Here is a 21030-nt window from a genome sequence, read left to right as displayed (position 1 = left end):
CAGCAACTCAGTGATAGTTCTGAAAACTAACCAAGTTTGCTGAATGCCTCTTTGGTTTACCTGTGACATTTAGGGATGGCGAGAGGATGCTGAGTAGTGGCAAGAACAGCAGGCTGGACATTAGCAAGCTTGTTCATGTCCAGTCTCCACCACGGCCATTGTGTAGCTGTGGACCCTTTCTGATCTGTCCATGTGGCCACATAGTCAAAGTGTGTTTCAGCTTCTGATCTATGACTCTCAACGGGGCAGAAATCTCCCTCACAGGGACTCATAAGCATAAATTAAACACAGTTTGAAACTACTCTGGCTTAGTGTTGATCATGCTTATCCATGTTGAGTTCATCAAGAACTAGTAGGCGTTTCCCTGGTGGCCTAGAGGTTAAGGACTTGGTGTTGTCACTGCTGTGGCTCAGGTTCAGTCTCTGGTTTGGGAACTTCTGCATGCTGAGGGCATGGCAAAAAAAAAAAAAAAAAAAAAAAAGAATTAGTAGATGGTCCTGAAATGAAATATTCTTCTGGAATCTACTAGTTTCAAAGTGTGCTTTGAAAAATACACTTTTTTATTTTCTCAGGAGGTATTCTAAGTCTGCTACTTTATTTTTATTTATTTATTTTTGTCTTTTTAGGGCCACACCCGTGGCATATGGAGGTTCCCAGGCTAGGGGTCAAATGGGAGCTGTAGCCACCAGCATACGCCACAGCCATAGCCATGCCAGATCCGAGCCACGTCATGGCAATGCCAGATCCTTAACCCACTGAGCGAGGCCAGGGATCGAACCCGTGATCCATGTCTGCAACAATATTCAGGGAACAACTAAATAGCTAGTTTAGTCTGGTGGAGACCTAACATGGGAGTGAATGAGTGGTCCTAGATGAGATGAAACTGACAGAAAATGAAGCTAGAGAAAGTCTTGACAACTGTTTTTTCATGGTAATGGTTATTTGGGGAATCCATCATCTACTTTTGTGCTTGTTTATAATTTTCATAATACATTTTGTGAAAAGCAGAATATCCCATAGGTGCACCGAGACTGGAACACAGCTCAAACAGAGCTGAACAGAACTGAACTGGAATTCCAAGTCTCCTGGTTTTCTGACTGCTAGAGACTTTGGGCAAGTTATCCAACCTCTTCAGTCTTACTTTCCTCACCTGAAAAGGAGAGGAATACACTGTCTACCTTACAGGGCTGTTATGAGGATTGAAAAGATAACACAGGTAGACATCTCTCCATAGCATTTGTCATGGGGCCATCCGTTTCATGAATGAACCAATGAATGAACCATCTCATTCATTCTGATGGAGGTTCTAGATGCTGCTGCAGAGGCTTCGAAGTAGAGAACTTTGAAACATTCTGTAAATTACAGAAGCAAGAGCCTGCCAGGCAAGGTCTGGAGCTGGAAGCAAATCTGGGGCTGGGTGAGTGTCAGGCACAGCACAGACTGACACATGCGAGTTTTGAAAGGTTAGCCCTGCCGATGGCTAAGGAACAGAGAGCCGGGGAACAGAGCCCAGAGACTGTGCTTCTCCAGAGGCCTCCCTACCAAAAGCGATGGAACTGCAATTTCATTTGCATTTATAACCCCTTGCTATTCCCATATTTTTGTTTCATTTTGTTTGCTTGCTTTTTTAGAGCCAAACTTGTGGCATAGGGAAGTTCCCAGGCTAGAGGTTGCATCAGAGCTGCAGCTGCCTGCCTGCACCACAGCCACAGCAATGCCGAATCCTTAACCCACTGAGCAAGGTCGGGATCGAACCCACATCCTCATGGATACTAGTCAGGTTCATTACCGCTGAGCCACAATGGGAATTCCTGTGTTTATGTATTTTTTTGTCAACTTAAATTTTCAAATGGGTCACATACCACCACTCACATTTTAAGCAAGCTCTTTGGTCATCCCGGATGTTAAAGGGAACCATCGAAAAAGATGGAAAGGGAGTCAGAAGCCTGGGCTGGGATTTCATTCCCTGGGGAGCCCCAGGGAGCCACAAAGATAGATGTGGTCTCACCTCACACCTCATCCGCTGGGAACACTGTCCTTTATCACACCCGCCGTCCTGTTGAGCCTTTCAGGGAGAGTGGTCCCTGGTATGTAGGCCTTTAACCACCAGGTGTGTTGGCCTGTGCTTTCTAGAACTGTACCTGACAAGCTGACTTTGAGGGAACAGCACACTTCCCATTTTGCAGCTGTTCCCAAGGAACTGGAGTGAAATTCTTCCAATCATTGACTCTCTAGAAACTCAGTGAATACTAATCCTTTTTTTGTGACTGCTCCCAGCAACTAAAGAATAGTTCCTAACACTAACCAAGTTTGCCAAAGGGCCAAGCTCTGACTTTACAATCCCCAGATAGGCTTCCTGACACCAGTCTCTGGAACTAACCTGAGACATGCTGTGCCTCTTTACTGGGGGCGTAGGAGGCAGACATTCGGGTCTGCAGCGTCCTCCGTAAACACCAGGTCAGGGCAGGCCACATCCAGCGCATCTCTTTGCTGTGTTAGGGAGTGACATCACTCCTGAGATCCCTTTAGGGATCCCCCGAAAGGACAGATCTCTCACTGAGTGAGTTTCCTCTGATTCCTCCCACTCTTTCCAGAAGGACAAAACACAGAGTTGACGCTGAACTTTGAAGCTGTAACCTGGCCTTAAATACCCTTATGGGTCCTTATGACCAAATCAATAGTTTCCCAGTTGCAACACTGGGTGATCTCATTTCTTTCTTTTCTTTTCTTTTTTTTTAGAGCCACACCCATGGCATATGGAGGTTCCCAGGCTAGGGGTCAAATCAGAGTTACAGCCGCCAGCCTGCACTACAGCCACAGCAATGCCGGATCCTAACCCACTGAGCGAGACCAGTGATCTGAACCCGCATCCTCATGGACACTATGTTGGGTTCTTAACCCACTGAGCCACAACAGGAACTCCTGGGTGATCTCATTTTAACCACAGGAGCTTTCAGCCAAATGTTGCTGAAGGGCCTGTGTCTGCCAGAGTCCTGTAAAGTCTGCCAGGGCACCTCCCTCGGCATTTCCAGACATCCCTGGGAGAGCAGAATCCCTTTGATGTGTCATTGACACACTGGGGACCAAGTGACAAGAATGGGGCTCTCAGGAGACAGGATTCTTGGCCTGTGCTCCTCACTGGATGATTCTGTTACTTTAAGAGCATTTTTAATGAGACGCCAGCAGCCTTCAGTGATTTCTCAGAGCTGCTGTGCCTTCTGCATCCCAGTGAAATCTGGGCACATAAATAGTCATTAACGCATCCATTAGAAAGAGAAAATGGAAGACCCTGGAAAGTAGCAGGGATTCTACAAGCTCTACAAGCCCCAGGACCCTTGCTGGAACTGTGTCAAGGCAAGGCAGTGACAAGGCCTGAGAAGAGCAGCTTTCTTCCCAAACGATGTCACTCGAGGGCGGGAAGCCCCACCCCCCGTCGCGGGCCGACCTGGTGTTTTCCGCCTTCTTGCTCCCCAGCTGCCATCTGCGAGGGACGTGGGGCTGCTTTAGAGGGACAGGGTCCTTGGGGGAGGGGGCCGCTGCCAGGAAGGGTTCTGGGCTCAGGTTGGAAGGAGGAGGCGGGGGAACTGGGGTGACTGGGTCAGAGAAACGTCTCAGCACCTTCCGGATCTCCAAGGTGGGTTGTCACCCTGCTCCTGGAGGGCGAGAGCGTTGGGTTCCTGGTGGGCAGGGGGAGGGGTGCCATCAGAGCAGCTTCCAGTTCTTTCCTGGAGCTTGTCTCCTCCCCCAAGGGGATGTAAATCTATCTTCTCCTCTGTTCCCGTTCCTCAGTCTCTGAAATGCCCCAAGTGAGGGCGGGGTGGTGCTGGGAGGAGGAAAAAAATGCGCCAGCTCCTTCCTCTCGCCAAGGCTTGGCTGTGGCTGCGGTGGGAGTTTTTGTTTGGGTTTGTTTTTGCTTTTTCCTTTTCATCAATCCGTTCTGGGGCTGCCACGGAAAACAGCTCTCTCCAGCTTCTTCCGGGGGCGATTGTGCATGTAACCCCGGGGCCAGCCTTGTGTCTCTAATTCCTTCTGATAACCCCAAGGGAATGTAGGTTTTGTTCACCTGCAACTCCCAGGCACAGTGCTTTCCCAGCCCTCCACAGGGAAGCTTTATGCTGTGATAGATCCCAGGGCACTCAGAGTCCAGCACTTAAAATGGAGGGACTGACACTGACCAAGCACCAATTGTATGCCAGGAACTCTTCTAAAGTGCTTTATGTGTGTTGAACCAGTTAACCTGCCAGGTAGGTATTGTTCTCTGTTTTCAGATGAGGAAACAGGCTTGAAGAGGTAAGAAAATTGTGCAAGGTTGCACAGCCAGGCTAGGGCAGGCTGGCATTCTGACTCCACTATGCCATACCCTCAGGGGTGCATTGTATTTTTTTCCCTGTGGCTGCACAGGAGGGTATGTATTCACATCTCCATTTCTGGTTATTTAACTTCTTTCAGAAATTTGTACTGGTGCTCTCTTGTGGTGCAATAGGTTCAGGTTCTGGCTCAGGTGGCTGCAGTGGGGTGGGTTTGATCCCTGGTCTGAGAACTTTGGCATGCCATAGGCATGGCCAAAAAATACAAAAACTTAAAAATTATAAAATTATTTTTTGCTATTATTAATAATATAGCGATGAATGTTTTTGGAATAATAACAGTTATGCTTAACATGTTTTGAACTGCTAATGGTGTGACAAGCACTATTTCTTTTTTTTTTGGAATTATTATTTTGTAATTCCTCTAGCAATCTCTATTTATTTATTCTTTTTATTTTTACTTATGTGTTTTTTAATTTTTATTTTATTTTATTTTGCTGCAAATAGAAGTTCCCAGGCTAGGGGTCCAATCAGAGCTGCAGCTGCCAGCCTACCCCACGGTTCACAGCAACACCAGATCCTTAACCCACTGACAGAGGCCAGGGATTGAACTGGCGTCCTCATACTAGTCAGGTTCATTTCCACTGAGCCGTGAAGGGAACTCCTGTTTATTCTTTTTATTTATGTATAGTTGATTTACAGCGTTGGGCCAGGCACTCTTTCAAGTTCTTTATGCGTCCTAACTAATTTAATCTCTTGTGACTACTCTGAGTGCTGTATAACTGATGAGGAAACTGAGGCCAGAGCAGTTGGTTAACTATTTCGTCCAGGTTGCACAATTAGTAACTGCCAGGGCTGTCTCAAGGCTGTTGTTCTTAGGAGGCTTCTTGGACATTTCCCCCCGCCCCCCCCCCCACCCCCCCCCCCACCAAACACTTCACCAGCAGAGTCTCCTACAGTTCAGTCACTTTGGACAGTGATACCCCGAGAGAGCCTCAGACCCCATAGGTTAAGGGTTCGGTCTCATAAGACAGAACCCTACCCTCCCCCAACTCCCTCCTCCCCAGCCCCACCCCATCTGACCAGTCACAAGTCCAGGTTGTGACTGTTCATCTGACCTACTAGCTGTAGATGGGAGGCTCCAACGACCCACTCCTTGTGTTCCATTAATTTGCTAGAGCGACTCACAGAACTCAGAAATATTCCCTTCTAGGTCACTGGTTTCTTCTGAAAGACTAGCGCTCGGGAACAGACAGCTGGAAGGGATGCATGGGGCAAGGTGTGGCAAGAGGGGGAGGGGCTCCCATGCCAGGCACACACTCTCCCCTGAATCTCCACCTGTTCCCCCGCCCGAAAGCTCTCTGAATTCCGTCTCTCTAGGTTTTTATGGAGATTTCGTTACATCAGCACGATTGATTCCGTCCTTGGCCATTGGTGATTGATTAAGCCTTCAGCCCCTCTCCCCTCCCTAGAGGTCAGGATGTGGGACTGAACTAATCACAGGGTTGGTTGTCCTGGCAATCAGCCCCCACTCATCTTTAGGTGTGGTCTAAAAGTCAATTCATTATCGTTAACAAAAGACCCCTTAATGGGTCTCCTCACTTGGAAAATTCCAGGAGTTTAGGAATGCTATGCCAGAAATGAAATGAAGACCAAATATATATTTCTTATTACAAAGCACAATATCATAGGGTGAGATTCAGATAGAACAGGAGAGGCTTTAGGGGGAAAATAAAGTAATCAAAGTTTTAAGGTAATATTGTATAGAAGATGTGATATGAGTCAGGTTGTTATAGAAAAAAAAAGAAAAGAAAAAGATGGTATTTAGCAGAACCCGGGGCCCCTGTCAAGGTTCTTAGGTACTGAAAACACTATCTAGTTAGAGTAGAAAAGGAATTTATTAAAGAATATTAAAAATCATCATGAGGAGTTCCCGCTGTGGTTCAGTGGAAATGAATCCGACTAGGAACCATGAGGTTGCAGGTTCAGTCCCTGGCCTTACTCAATGGGTTAAGGATCTGGTGTTGTAGTGAGCTGTGGTGTAGGTCACAGACGTGGCTCAGTTCTGGCGTTGGCTGCGACTCTGTCATAGGCCAGCAGCAACAGCTCCAATTAGACTCCTAACCTGGGAACCTCCATATGCCACAGGTGCAGCCCTCTAAAGACAAAAAAAAAAAGTCATGAAAGTGAAAGAACAACATACAGAATGAGAAAATATTCTCAAATCAAATTCCAATAAGGGACTTGTTTCCAGAATATAAAAATTAGGAGTTCCTGTGTGGCTCAGCAGATTAAGAATCTGACACTGTTACTGCAGTGGCTTGGGTCACCACTGTAGCACAGGTTCAATCCCTGGCCTGGGAATTTCCACATGCCGCAAGTGTGGCAAAAAAAAAAAAAAAAAAAAAAAAAAAAAAAAAAATTAAACAATAAAAGATTAATTTTAAAAAACATTTATAAAGGACCGTTCTGACGTCCAATTGAATCGTAGAGGTAGTTTTGGGTGAAGGAGAGAAGAATAGCTTTATTGCCTTTTTTTTTTTTTTTTTTTTTTGGTGAGAGGGCTGCATCTGTGGCATATGACAGTTCCCAGGCCAGGGACTGAATCTGAACCTCAGCTGTGAACCTCGGCAATGCCGGATCCTTAGCCACTGCACCGAAGCAGGAACTCCCTAGCTTTATTGCTTTGCCAGGCAAAGGGGGCCACTGGGGGCTCTGGCCTTCAAAAGGAGTTGATGAGGAATTTTACAGTAATGGTTCTTGGGAGGGGTTGTGATGAGGCTCCGGACTTGTGCAGGGCCTGCATTCCTTTCATCTGGCCTCAGGGGGCGCTCCTGACCAGCTTCCATGGTTCTCAAACTGTGACCTCTCTGCAAAGAAGAATCATCTTCCATTTGTAGGGGAGTTTCATTCTGCAGAAGAGCACAATGATATTGTTTTGTTTCATTTTGTTTTTATTCTTTTTTTTTTTTTTGGTCTTTTATGCCTTTTCTAGGGCCGCTCCTGTGGCATATGGAGGTTCCCAGGCTAGGGGTCTAATCGGAGCTGTAGCTGCCAGCCTAAGCCAGAGCCACAGCAACGCAGGATCCGAGCCGTGTCTGCGATCTACACCACAGCTCACTGCAATGCCGAATCCTTAACCCACTGAGCAAGGCCAGGGGTCGAACCCACAACCTCATGGTTCCTAGTCGGATTCGTTAACCACTGTGAGCCACGACGGGAACTCCTCGTTGTGTTTTTAATGGCCACACCTGCAGCATATAGAAGTTCCCTGGCCAGGGGTTTAACCAGAGCTTCAGACCTACATCACAGCCTCAGCAATGCGGGATCCAGGCTGCATCTGTAACCTATACCTCAGTTTGCAGATAACACCAGATCCTTAGCCCAAAGAGTGAGGCCAGGGATCGAACCCGCCTCCTGATAGATACTAGTCAAGTACCCACTGAGCCACAATGGGAACTCTAATTTTTGTCACTTTATGTTAATTACTTAGTAAGTAATTAATCCTGGAAAGATGCCAGATACAAAAGGCCACACGATGTATGATTCCATCTCTATGAAATGTCCAGAATAGGCAAATCCATAGAGCCACAAAGTAGATTAGTGGTTGCCAGGGGCTAGAAGGAGGGGGAAATGAGGAGTGAACTGCTAGTGTGTGTGAAGTGTCTCTTCCGGGTGATGAAGATATTCTGGCATTAGAGTGTGGTTGCACAACCATGCGAATATACTAAAAGTCACTGGATTTTGCTTTTTAGAAAAGATTCTTTTTTTTTTTTTTTTTTGTCATTTTGCCATTTCTTGGGCTGCTCCCGTGGCATATGGAGGTTCCCAGGCTAGGGGTCAAATTGGAGCTGCAGCCACCGGCCTACGCCAGAGCCACAGCAATGCAGGATCCGAGCCATGTCTGCAACCCACACCACAGCTCATGGCAACACCAGATCCTTAACCCACTGAGCAAGGCCAGGGATCGAACCCACAACCTCATGGTTCCTAGTCGGATTCACTAACCACTGAGCCACGACGGGAACTCCAAGATTCTTTTTTTATTGAAGTATGATTGATTTCCAATGTTGTGTTAGTTTCGGGTATGCAGCAGTTATACGTTATATCTATATTTTTTTTAGATTTTTCCCCATGTGTTATTACAAAATATTGAGTATAGTTTCCTGTGCTGTACAGTAGGTTCTTGTTGGTTATCTATTATGTATATATGGATTGTACACTTTTTTTTTCCTTTTAATGGCCACACCTGAAGCATATGGAAGTTCCCAGGCTAGGGGTCCAATCAGAGCTGCAGCTGCACCCTATGCCACAGCTCACGGCAATTCCAGATCCTTAACGCCACCAATCGAGGCCAGGGATTGAACCCACATTGTCATGGACATTATGTTGGGTTCTTCATCTGCTTAGCCAAAACAGAAACTCCAGATTGTACACTGTTAAACAGATGCATTGGCGTTCCCATCATGGCTCAGTGCAAACAAATCTGATATCCATGAGGACACAGGTTTGATCCCTGGCCTCATTCAGTGGGTTAAGGATTGGCGTTGCTGTGAGCTGTGGTGTAGGTGGCAGTCATGGCTTGGATCTGGCATTGCTGTGGCTGTCGCGTAGGCCAGTGGCTACACCTCCGATTTGATCCCTAGCCTGGGAGCCTCCATATGTTACAGGTGCAGCCCTAAAAAGACAAAAATAAAATAAATGGATGCATTTTATATTTTGTGAATTATATCTCAATAAAGCAGTTGTGGGTTTTTTTTTCCAAGAATATTACATGGCTCAGAGAATCTCCAAGAAATCCAGAGACTGAGGCTTCGAGGCTACCCTGCTGAGAACAGTGCCTAAATTTTGTTAGAGGATAGTTCTAGGATGAGTCCTGCTACTTACCGGTCCTCGGGCACATCACCTTGGACCTTCCTCCTGCTGGCTTTGAGCCTCCATACCTTCCCACCAGACTCTACCACCTCACAGAAAATGGCTTTTCTAGAGTCTGGTTTCCTGTGTCACTTCCTTTGTTTAAAAGTATAGTTGATTTACAATGTTGTGTCAATTTCTGCTGTACAGCAACGTGACCCAGTCATTTTGCACTGAGGGAAAAAGAAAAAAACAAAGATGCTCTGTAACCTTAAAGCAGTAGATTTAATCATTGTTCTTATATACATTCTTTTTCTCATATTATCTTGCATCGTGTTCTTTCCCAAGTGACTAGATACAGTTCCCTGTGCTCTACGGCAGGACCTCGTTACTTACCCACTCCAACTGCAATAGTTTACATCTACTAACCCCAAACTCCCAGTCCCTCCCAGTCCCTCCCCCTCGGCAGCCCCAAGTCTGTTCTTCATGTCTGTGAGTCTCTTTCTGTTCTGCAGATAGGTTCATTTGTGCCATATTTCAGATGCCACGTATCAGTGATATCATATGCTCTTTGTCTTCCTCTTTCTGACTGCCTTCACTTAGTGTGCGTATCTGTAGTTGCATCCATGTTGCTGCAAATGGCATGATTTCATTCTTTTTATGGCTCAGTAGTTGTCCACCGTATCTCTGTAAACACATCTTAATCCATTCACCTGTTGGTGGACACTTAGGTTGCTTCCATGTCTTGGCTGTTGTGAATAGTGCTGCTATGATCATAGGGGTGCATGTATCTTTTTGAATTGTAGTTTTGTCTGGATATATGCCCAGGAGTGCATTGCTGGATCATATGGTGGTTCTCTATTTAGTTTTCTGAGGTACCTCCATACTGTTTCCCATGGTGGTTGAACCATCTGTGTTGCTTTCATCCAGACTGAAGTCTGGTACGCATACACCTGACTGCCAGAGCCTCGGCCACGGTTTAGATCCCTGACTACAAAGGAGGCTGAGAAAGCTGGTTGCACATGGGGAACAAGTTCCCTCAGTGAATTTACTGGACCATGACTTTAAAGTCACAGAATACTGAAGCTAAACAAGCTCCTTTGAAGTTCAATCTGTTTTGACCATTTGGTCCAATGAATGTCACACTGGCAAAGGCAATGGCAACTTCTAGCTCTATCTTGCCTGACTTTTTAAGCGTTGGGCAGTGTTAATCACGCCTCTCAAACATTTCTCTTCATTGATGTAAGTCGCCCTTCTTGTATCTTACCAATCATTTTTCCTCTCACTTTCCACCTAGTGTTCTCTTTGCCCACTTGCAACTGGGGTTTCTCATCCCTCCATATTCAATCCTGCTCATAATAACTTGTTCACACTCTATAAATGTTATGGCTTGAATTGTGTCCCACCTAAAGCCCATATGTTGAAATCTGAACAGCCAGTACCTCAGTATGTGACTTTATATGCAAAGAGGGTAATTTCCAAATAGGAGATAGAAATAAGGGCAGAAGTAATTAGCTAAAATCAGATCACATGGAGTGGGGGGGAGCTCTAATCCAGTTTCAGGGTGTTCCTATAGAAAGGGGACTTTTGGGAAGTTCCCGTCGTGGCTCAGTGTTTAACGAATCCAACTAGGAACCATGAAGTTGTGGGTTCGATCCCTGGCCTTGCTCAGTGGGTTGAGGATCCAGCGTTGCCATGAGCTGTGGTGTAGGTCACAGACGCAGCTCAGATCCCCAGTTGCTGTGGCTGTGGTGTAGGCCGGCGGCTACAGCTCCAATTCGACCCCTAGCCTGGGAACCTCCATATGCTACAGGAGTGGCCCTAGAAAAGGCAAAAAAGACAAAAAAAAAAAAGAAAAGAAAGGGGACTTTTGGGAGTCCCCTTGTGGCACAGTGGGTTGAGGATCTGGCATTGTCAACTGCGGCAGCTCAGGTTGCTGCTGTGGTGAGGGTTCGATCCCTGGCCTGGAACTTTCAAGGGTGAGGCCAAAAAAAAATAGAAAAGGGACGTTTGGACACAGATGCTCACATAAGGAGAAGGCCATGTGGATTGAAGTTACACTGCCACAAGCCAAGAAACTCCCAGAAGCTAAGAGAGAGTCTTGGAACAGATCCTTCCATGGTACGCTCAGGGGGAGCACAGCCCTGTTGACACCCTGATCTTGGATCTAGCTTCTAGAACTGTGAGACAATCAGTGGCTCTTGTTTAGGCTACTCAGTTTGCGGTACATCGTTAATGGCAGCCTTAGCAAATGTTGTGAATTTTCTTTATGCCTGTATTTATCTTCCTCTTATAATTGGACAACTGCCTACTTTATACTTTTGCCTGTAACACCCCAAATACCTTATGGATCCAAAGGGTGGGCTTGCCTGGGGACACATTTGCATCGGGATATCTTCCCAGAAACCAGAAACTCGTCCAAACTCCACTCCTTATTTCTCTGGTGCCACTTGCTCCTCCATCTGTCTGTCTTGGTGAACAGGCACCCTCCGTCTCCCTGGTTGCATGTGTCAGAAACCTGAGTGACAGCGTGAGACTCTGTCCCCCCCCCCCAGCCCCCCCGGTTAGGTGGGCGTCTAATCCTAAAGCTTCCACCTCTCATCTCTGGGGCCTTTCCTGCCCATCCCAGCCCTCCACTCCCTCCCTTCCACAGGCCATCATTCTGAAATCCAAACCTAATCAAGCCACCTATCTGCTTTAAAATTCTTCAGAGGGGCCTCATAGCTTCCAAGCAGAGGTCACATTGCCAAGTTTAGTAGATAAGATCTCTCTGGTCTGAGTCCTTGCCACCCTGGACAGCCCCCTCTTCTCACCTTTGCACCTCTCCCTGCTTTGGGCAGCCCTACAGAAGTTCAGCTCTTCCTCCTGCCTCTCTTCATTCTACATGATGCCTGCTTTGTCTTCAAAACTCCAACGCAGCCTCCTCTAGGAAGCCTTCCTGGATATCCAGCATGATTCAGAACCTGCCTCTGAGTTCCACTAACCCTCTGGGCATAGATTCTATCACAGCAATTTCATCACACACTGAAATTGTCCGTTTCCACCCTCTTTGTCCCGCCCGCCCCCGCCTCCCACTAAGGCACTTAAGCGTAGAGACTTCAGGTTCTTTTTTCCCAACTTTCTTTTCTCAGTCCAGTGCCTGGCACAAAGGAGGCACTCAAAAGTTTCCAGGAGGAAGGAAGGGAAAGGGAAGGGGGAGGGAACACCCTACCCCAATCTATTTTACCGAATAAAATATAAGACCTTGAGAGGCAGTAATTTCTCCGTGCTTTCATAGCTGATTGTGTCCTCGTTGGCTCATTGTCAGAATTTACTTAAAGTAAACGCAGAGGTTTTTTTTTTTTTTTTTTCCTCTCTTACTTTCAAGAGTTGTGATTGTTTTCACTAATGAGCTCTTCTGTCCGGAGGCTGGCCCTTTGCAGCGCTCCCAGCCTCGTCCCACTGAAGTCACTCCCCCGAAAGGACAGACTTTGCCGCGTATTTACAGGGGTGGGGGCGGCGGCGGGGCGGGGGGGGAGACTGATGCGTGTTGGAGAAGAGTTGGGAGGACCGCGCCCCCCTTTTTCTGCCCCTGGGGCTGCGATTGGTCCTTCTCCGGGGACCGGCCGCTCCAGCCCGAAGTAGGGAGCAGGGAGATCCGCCGGCCCCGGGCCCCGGGTGCGTGCGGTTAGCGCGTCCTTTGTGCGGGGATTAGCCGCCGCGCCAGGGCCGGGAACGCGGGCGGGCGCCGCGCAGCGCGTAATCCAGGATTTGCCGCGGCCCCGCGGCGGATGGAAAACAGATGTGTCCGCCCCGGGCCTGAGCACGGGATGGAAGTGACCGATCCGATCGCCTTCTGGAACCGAGGACACGGAGTTGAGGCCCTTCGGGATCCAGCCGGGAGGCGGCTGGCCCTCGGCTCGTCCGCTTTGGCGGCTTCAGCCTAGAGCCCGGCTTCAGTCCCCGCGGGCCGTGCGCGCCTCTTCTGACGCCGTCGCGCAGTAAGTGGGTCCTCTCTCGGCTGCGGCCCGGGCCCAACTCGGCCATCTGGAGTCTCTGCTCCGGGCAAGGTCCGCGTGGACCTAGGTGTGCGGAGCCGCGGGAGACTCCGCTTCCGGGTCCTGGCGGGGGACCGGGGGTTGGGGGGGGGCGGGGACCTGCTGCCAGGCCCGCGCCTGCCTGGGTCTCCGGGGGCGGGGACCCTCCGCCAGTCTCGAAAGCTGTGCCCCGAGCTTCGGAAGTAAAGCTTTTCACGTCATTTTGCACTGAGGGAAAAAAGAAAGAAAGAAAAAGATGCTCTGTAACCTTAAAGCGGTAGATTTAATCCTTGTTCAGAAGATGGGTTTCCTTCTCTCTTTACATTTTGGTCGTTTCCTTACTACTGAAATCAATTGCCTTCCTAATTAGCCTTCACTCTGACCCTCTGCCCGAGTTCATGCTACCGTCTGGCTTCTTAGAGGAGGGAGATGTTGATGTTTGAGGGTTTTCAGGGTTTGTGTGTTTTGTTTTGTTTTTTTGATTAATAAATCCTGAAAATACATGCCCCGTATTGAAAACTGCATGTGCACAAATTAGGTAGGAGGCCAGGAGTGGGCAGGAGGGTTTGTCGCATGAAATGCCTGTCAGATCCCAAGCATTCTTTGAACCCTAAACTGATTCCCACCAGTAATTCAATCCCCACAAGCCACGGGTTCATTCTTCACCCCTTCCCTCCCACTCGAATATACCAACCTTACTTTATGAGCAGAGACAGCGTTAGATTCGGCTGTTTGGTAAGTGGTTACTGTTAAAGCACCTGGAGTTCCAGATATGCAAAGAGGTAGCGAACCCAGGGTGGGAGGGGTTGTTGTTCCTGTGGGAGTAGGTATGTCGATGCCCTTTCCCCCCCTAGGAAACAGTTTTTAGCCCATTTTTTTCTTAAACTGGAGAGTTAACTTTCCCATCAATCATTGTAGAACGCAGTTAGGGACTTCTTGCGGGGCTCCTTGTATTTCCGGGTTCCATGACTAGAGGGGTGGCAAAGTTACCTTGCTTGTTTCTAGCTCCGGCTGTCCTGACCTCTAGTCTCAGACTGCCACGTGATTTCACCCCTGGCAGCCCTAGTACCTGCCTTGTGGCTGAAAGAAACAAAAGAGCAGGAATGACTCACAATCCTCTGGCTACCTCAACCTTAACCAAAGATGCAAAGTATTTGATTAAATTCTTTATGACGCAGGTTCCATTGTTTCCTTCCTCTTCAAATCTAGGTCCATCTAGCAATTAGAGATCAATTTAAAAAACAAACAAAACCTCCACCTGCCTCCTCCTTTAGAGTAAACAGGGATTTGATTGAGTTGGGGGTGGCCACCCGCACTAATAAACTGTTTTTCTGGTGAGATAATTCCGTCATATTCGGGCTGGCACACAGGATGGATGGTACCAGATCTGCTCTCTCACCCGCATGTTTACACATTCTTTTCCTAGGACCCTCCCTTTTTTTTCTATCATTTTCTATACTGTCCCCTGTGAGGTACATACCATGACTCTATTTGGCATCATAGAATCTAGGATATCATTACTTTTCAGTGTCAAGCTTGTTTAGATCACAGTGTCCCTTTATCAGTATTCTCAGAACATTTTCCCAAATCCCACCTTTATTTTCCTGGAAAACTCTTTCATCTATTCAATCCTCCATTGGAAATGCCTTCGTATCTTTCAAAAGTAAAGATGGCGCCTACATCTGGGATTATTTTTCTTGCATCATTTTCCTGTTGACATGCATGGTTTCCTGATTGTCTGGTCAGCTTGTTATTTTTGCTTCATATGGAAACACACATGGAAAGAACTTCTAATCTAATGTAAATGGGTTAGGGAGTCTCCCTGAGCATTAACTGCGGACACGCTGATCTGTTCTTTGGTCTGCCCTTGGGTTGAATTCTGTCCTTGGAATTTCTGTCCACTGCTTACTCTAGAAAGAAGCTAGATATTTACCTTGGGGCTCAGGAGTGACTTGTTTATTTGACCTTTTCTGCGTGGCTGTAACTCACCACCTCTCCAGCTACTGCTTGTTGAGAATTTGGCCTGTTAGGCAGAGAACACCCAATCTGGTAATACAGCAGTGCTCAAGGAACCTTTCAGAGTGTCAGCCTGAAATCCTAAAGTCTGGAAAGATAACATCATCAGAACTTTCTTCTTCTCTCATTACTCCATGAAAAATGACATTGCTTGGTTTATAGCAAAGCTATCTTGGACTATAAATTCCCCAAAGACAATCTCAGCTTGATTTAGGTTCTAAAAGTTCATGCTGGCTGGTGCTGGCAAGATGCTTCCAATGCTGCTGCTAATGATGCAGATAATGGTTGACCTTTAGGGTTGCATGAGAAAATACTTTTCAGGATATCTGTTTGTGAGGCCTCTCTGAGACTTTCATCTTAAAAACCTTGAGTCAAGGCTGAGGGACTGTCATACTCTGTCACCCGCATTATTTTGTTGTTGTTGTTTGGTTTTGGTTTTGGTTTTGGTTTTAATGCCTTCTCTTGTGGCATATGGAAGTTCCTGGGCTAGGGGTCAAATTAGAGCTGCAGCCTCAGGCCTACACCACAGCCACAGCAATGGCAGATCCTTAATCCACCGAGTGAGGCCAGGGATTGAACCCGAATCCTCACGGACACTATGTGGGATTCTTAACCTGATGGGCCACAGTGGGTACACCGGCATTATTTCTTACACCCTTATATATCAGACCTTAAGGCTGACCTGCCAGTTAGCAGGTCTGAAAAAGTCCCTGCAAGTTATCTGTGAGTTTAGTTTATTTCTTTGACATGCTCAGTGTCTGTGCTTAGAGTTAGGAGAAATGGGTAAATCAAGCTTTGAGATAAGCAGCTAGAGGAGAAATGAAGGGGAGTAAATCTAGTGATGCAGAACTGACTATTTACTAGCTATTCAGCTTTTCTGGGTTTTTGTTTGTTTTGTTTTGTTTTGTTGTCTTTTTAGGGCTGCACTTGCAGCATATGGAGGTTCCCAGGCTAGGGGTTGAGTCAGAGCTACAGCTGCCGGCCTACACCACAGCTCAAGGCAACACTGGATCCTTAACCCACTGAGCGAGGCCAGGAATCGAACCCTCGTCCTCATGGATGCTAGTCGGGTTCGTTAACCACAGAGCCACGATGGGAACTCCAGGTTTTATGTATTTTTAAAAGTAGCGGAAGAGTTCCCAATGTGGTTTAGCGGGTGAAGAACCCAACATAGTGTCCGTGGGAATGTGGATTTGATCCCTGGCCTCGCTCAGTGGGTTAAGAATCCAGCACTGCCGCAAGATGCTGTGTAGGTCACAGATGCGACTTGGATCCGATGTTGCTGTGGCTGTGGCTTGTCCTCAGCTGCAGCTCTGGTTTGACCTCTAGCCTGGGAACTTCCATATGACACAGGTAAAAAAGAAAAAATACTAAAGATTTTAGTGGAAATGCAACCTCAGAAAGTGAGCTGTTGTTGGCAAATATTTTGTCTTACATTCTGATTCCTTCCTATGTAAAACTATTATTTTTGCATATCCTGCCTTTGATTCTTTTCTTAAGCCTTGACCCAAATATCCTCTTCCTCAAATTTATAGTATATTCTTCTTTTTCATAACATACTGGATGGCTAGATGAAATTTATTTAGGCAGAAGGGCTGGCCAGGAAGATTTGGGTGTGTCCTTGAGTCAAACACTGTATCTGTCAGCATCTTTATTAATTTATGATGGTGTAGAAGGTCTCAAATAGAAGCTGGGGTGCTGATTCATTTCCGCCTTAACTGTAGTCAAATGAACCCACACACACACTTCTGGAACCAGAGCAATTTGTACAGATATGCTGGAGGCGATTGGAGTTCTGGGAGTTGATTAGCCCTTTAAATCACCCTCTCCTTATTGGATATATTTTTCAGGTTTCAGAATGTCTGCTCTTGGAGGGATGTCTTTTTAATAGAATCAATGATTTAAACCAAAATATCAAGAGAGGTGCAAAGTCTTGCTGTATCTCTCATTAGGATCAGGACTAGGGTTTTAGAGCTGTCACCACAGGCCTTCAGGGATGCTGATTTTTTTTATTATTATTTTGTTTTTTAGGCCACACCTGTGGCATACGGAGGTTCCCAGGCTAGGGAATCAGGGTTGCAGCTGCTGGCCTATACCACAGCCACAGCAGCACCAGATCTGAGCCACATCTTTTACCTACACCACAGCTCAGGGCATTGCTGGATCCTTAACCCGTTCAGCGAGGCCAGGGATTGAACCTGCCGCCTCATGGATACTAGTCAGGTTCTTAACCCACTGAGCCACAGTGGAAATTCCCAGGGATGCTGATTTTTGAGGACCAGGAAGTAAACAGGGGTCCCTTGAGAAGAAAGATGTGCCGTAAGCTGAGACGTGAAAGATTAGACCCAGTTTTGTCTTAGATGGTTCTATCCAATTGGGTAGAAGAAAGGAAAGCTGTTTTTTTTTTTTTTTTCAAGCCCAGTCTGCCAGCCAACAGGATTTATTGAACAAATATTAAATTTCAAGCCCTGGCTTCATGATCTGAAAAGTACAATAGTGTAAAAGGCAGAGCATAAGCCTTGAAGGAATTTTCAAGCCTCAGCAGTACCTTTAGACCTCAGCAAACATCCTTCTCCCACCTGGTCACGGATTTCATCACCTGGGAAGCCAGGTCTAGGCTGTGGTAGGAGCCCCTTTCTGTATAGTTCAGCTCAGGGAAACTTCCTCTTTTTTTTTTTTTTTTTTTTTTTTCTTTTATGGCTGCACCCACAGCATATGGAAGTTCCCAGGCTAGGGGTTGAACTGGAGCTACAGCTGCCAGCCTACACTACAGCCACAGCAATATGGGATCCAAGCTACATCTACAACCTACACCACAGCTCTCGGCAACGCCAATCCTTAACCCATCGAGGGAGGCCAGGGATTGAACCCGTTGGGTTCGTTACTGCTGAGCCACAGTGGGAACTCCCGATTCCTTTGTTCTTGGCTCTTCAACGTGACCTGAACAAAGTGACACTTGCTACCTAACCCCAAGACTCCTGGTCAGTATGTGCCTCTATTTCTATAGCATTCTCCCAGCCACCAAGCAGTTCAACAGCGGCCAGCACCAAAATGATCCATAATGGGGGCAGAGTTATCCTTGAGCCTGGCCTTAAGGAGGACAAGATCAGTTCTCTTTAACCATGAAAATGGCCTCGCAGACTAAACAAAGGCACACCTGTCTCCTCTGCTGACCACATGCAATTTATTTAAATTCATGTGACACATTCGACAGTAGGGTCAAAGCTCTATTATAAAACTACCTGAAAGAATGCATTTTCTGGGCCTTGGCTTAGAGATAAAAAAAAAGGCATTAGCCACATTGAAAGGGATTTGCATCTTGTTAGCTTGCCTGGACGTCCTTGCTGCTTGCCCAGGAGGGTGCGTGACTATCTTTGTAGCTGGGCAGCCTGCCTTCATTGTAACTCTGCTGGGAGTGGAAATAGTGAGCTGGGGGTGCAGGATGGGGAAGGGAAAGGGCAGGAACCTGTAGGACTCAGAAGAGGGGAAGCAAGGGGTCAGTGCTGACTCCTCCCTTTTTTGTGTGTAGTTCACAGTCAAGGGCTACATCTCGGATAAGGGCTGCGTCTCAGGGTGCAGTCATCTCTCAGTATTGGTGGGTGAATGGGCTCCTTGCACGTTGGCGGCCCCTGGCTCCCCCGTTTTGTTCTGCATATGTTCCTCTGCTTACCTCTGCCCTGGATTCTGCTTATGAAAGGCAAAATAATCGCCCAGTTCCTCAAAAAAGGAATTGTAAAAGTGAACCTCCTCTTTTAACATGATCAATCAGAAGTCGCCCAAGAAAAGCAAATAAAAAGATACTCACATGGGCTGAACGTTTGCATCTTGGTTGCTGCCGAACAGAAATGGCCAGAAGTAGGTGTCTGTCTCTTTGAAAGCTTAGCTGATAATGAAGCCACTGATCAAAGTCAGACCTCACAAACAGTGGTCTCCAGATGCCTGGTGCCATGAAAAAGAAGTCTTTTTTTTTAAAAACAAAGCTATTTCCACGTTAGACAAGCAATTCCCATCAGTCTGTTGCGACACATAACAACAAATAAGCCTTAGATGACAAATGCCGTTTTTTGGCCCAGGTCACACGGAAGTCACACAGTCAAGTTGTACAGTGAAGTGACTGGGGTGCCGTTTGCTTCGAGGAAGGGTGAGCGGAAGCTGACTGGGGTCTTCTTACTGCTTTTGCTTATTTTCTGTCATCAAGTGGCAATTACCTTTCGAGTGTTCTCCTTTCCTCCCCAAAGTCTCAATCCAGAAACCTGAAGTACAAAGTCATTGATGCCTGAAGGCTAAAACCCACTGCAAGCAGCCAAGCCACCCACCAAAACACCATGAAAAGATCTGAGAGCTTGAAAGGGGAAGAGGTGGGCGTGGGGGGGGGGTGTCTCTGCAATATACTCCTTTTTCCTGGAACATTTATTCTAATGTCTCTGCTTCAGCTACAGACCCCACAGAAGAAGGTATGTTTTATTCATTTTTTTAACATGATGTCATGAAAAGAAAAAAAAAATTGGATTTCTCCGCGATTTCCCCTCTAAGGCTTTAACTTGTAGTTCACCTAAATGGTTTTGCTTAAACAAAGCCTCTGAATTTTTAATAGGCATCTATTATGAATCTAATTCATACTACGTTCTAAAAAGGCTTTACGTATCAACAATGGGAGATAATTAAGGACTTGCTTTGAATGGTTAAAAGCAGTTCTGTGATAAGAGGAAGCCAGATTTGAGTTATAAAATTTGGAATTCCAGCTGCATGGGGAGCTGGTTTTCATTTGCAATGCAGTACAAAACATTCTTGGCATGTTTGGGGCTTATTCCACACAGGATGCTCCATGTGAGAATTAAATCTAAATAGAACAAAATAGATCTCTCTCTCTCTCTTTTTTTTTTTTTTTGGCTGCACCTGCTGCATGTGGAAGTTCTCAGGTCAGGGATGAAACCTGATCCTTAACCTGCTGTGCCACAAGGACACTCCAGGAACTTTTTTTAAATTGCAAAATAGTAGATTTACAATATTTTATTAGTTTCAGGTGTACGGCAAAATGATTCAGATATATATATCTCTGATGCCATATATATTCTGTTCTTTTCCAGATCTTTTTCCCTAATATATTATTACAAAATATTGAGTTAGTTCCCTGTGCTGTAGAGTAGGTCTTTGGTGGTTATCTGTTTTACGTACAGCAGTGTGTGTATGTTGATTCCAAGCTCCTAACTTGTTCCTTCCCTTTTCATTTGGTAACCATAAGTCTTTTATGTCTGTGGGTCCGTTTCTGTTTTGTAAAGAAGTTCATTTGGATCACTTTTTAGATTCCATGTATAAGCAATATCATGATATTTGTCTTTGTCTGGCTTACTTCACTTAGTATGATAATCTCTAGGTCCATCTATGTTGCTGCAAAAAAAAAAAAATTTAATAGAAAAACAACAAGTCTGGGAGTTCCCATTGTGGCTCAGGGGTTAAGAACCTAATATCCATGAGGATGCGGGTTTGATCCCTCGCCTCGCTCAGTGGGTTAAGGATCCGGCATTGCTGTGAGCTATGGTGTGGGTCACAGATGCAGCTCAGATCCTAAGTTGCTGTGGCTGTGGTGTGGGCTGGCAGCTGCAGCTCTGATTTGATCCATGGCCTGGGAACTTCCATATGCTGCAGGTGCAGCCATGAAAATAAAAAAAAAAAAATTAAAAAGGAAGAAAACATTAAACCTCTTGACTTCGGCATAACGTATCACTGGTGGATTTATTAGACCAGAGCTGATGGTGTCAGGGGCTGTCAGTTATGTCTTCTGAGAGCCTGGGGTACCATGTTTCTTCAGGCAGATTGAGGTGACTACACGCTATGTA

At 46.4% G+C, this 21030-nt stretch overlaps 2 protein-coding genes across 32 annotated transcripts in view; one reads left to right on the top strand and one right to left on the bottom strand.

Annotated features, from left to right (window-relative positions):
• TRIM2 (tripartite motif containing 2) overlaps positions 1 to 21030 on the top strand; it is a 191670-nt gene that overhangs the window by 75214 nt on the left and 95426 nt on the right. For 7 of the 30 annotated variants that reach the window (XR_014812796.1, XM_084972652.1, XM_084972650.1 and 4 more), the window contains exon 1: positions 12758 to 13141. The exons of the other annotated variants lie outside the window; for them this stretch is intronic. The gene's annotated coding sequence lies outside the window, so the exon portion shown is untranslated. Of the gene's footprint in view, positions 1 to 12757; positions 13142 to 21030 lie in introns of those variants that run through there. 30 annotated transcript variants of the gene reach the window in all.
• LOC146400902 (uncharacterized) lies at positions 6218 to 19514 on the bottom strand. Of its 2 annotated transcripts, XR_014812797.1 has the most exons (4): positions 18999 to 19434; positions 12405 to 13405; positions 9195 to 9394; positions 6218 to 7219 (listed from the first exon to the last, which is right to left on the bottom strand). XR_014812797.1 is itself a non-coding variant. In XM_084972658.1 (2 exons), the coding sequence occupies exons 1-2, from the start codon at positions 19015 to 19017 to the stop codon at positions 12852 to 12854; spliced, it is 573 nt and encodes a 190-aa protein (XP_084828784.1). In that variant the 5' UTR covers positions 19018 to 19514; the 3' UTR covers positions 9428 to 12851. The 2 variants fall into 2 exon arrangements, 1 of the variants encoding a protein (XP_084828784.1); XM_084972658.1 differs by lacking the exons at positions 6218 to 7219; positions 9195 to 9394 and having other exon boundaries at positions 9428 to 13405; positions 18999 to 19514.

Source organism: Sus scrofa, chromosome 8 (genome assembly GCF_054392235.1).
Source record: "Sus scrofa isolate SSC_HxYL_T2T_F1_AM1 chromosome 8, Sscrofa_HxYL_maternal_Yorkshire_Landrace_v2.0, whole genome shotgun sequence".
NCBI lineage: Eukaryota > Metazoa > Chordata > Mammalia > Artiodactyla > Suidae > Sus > Sus scrofa.
This window is presented reverse-complemented; position numbering and strand designations above follow the sequence as displayed.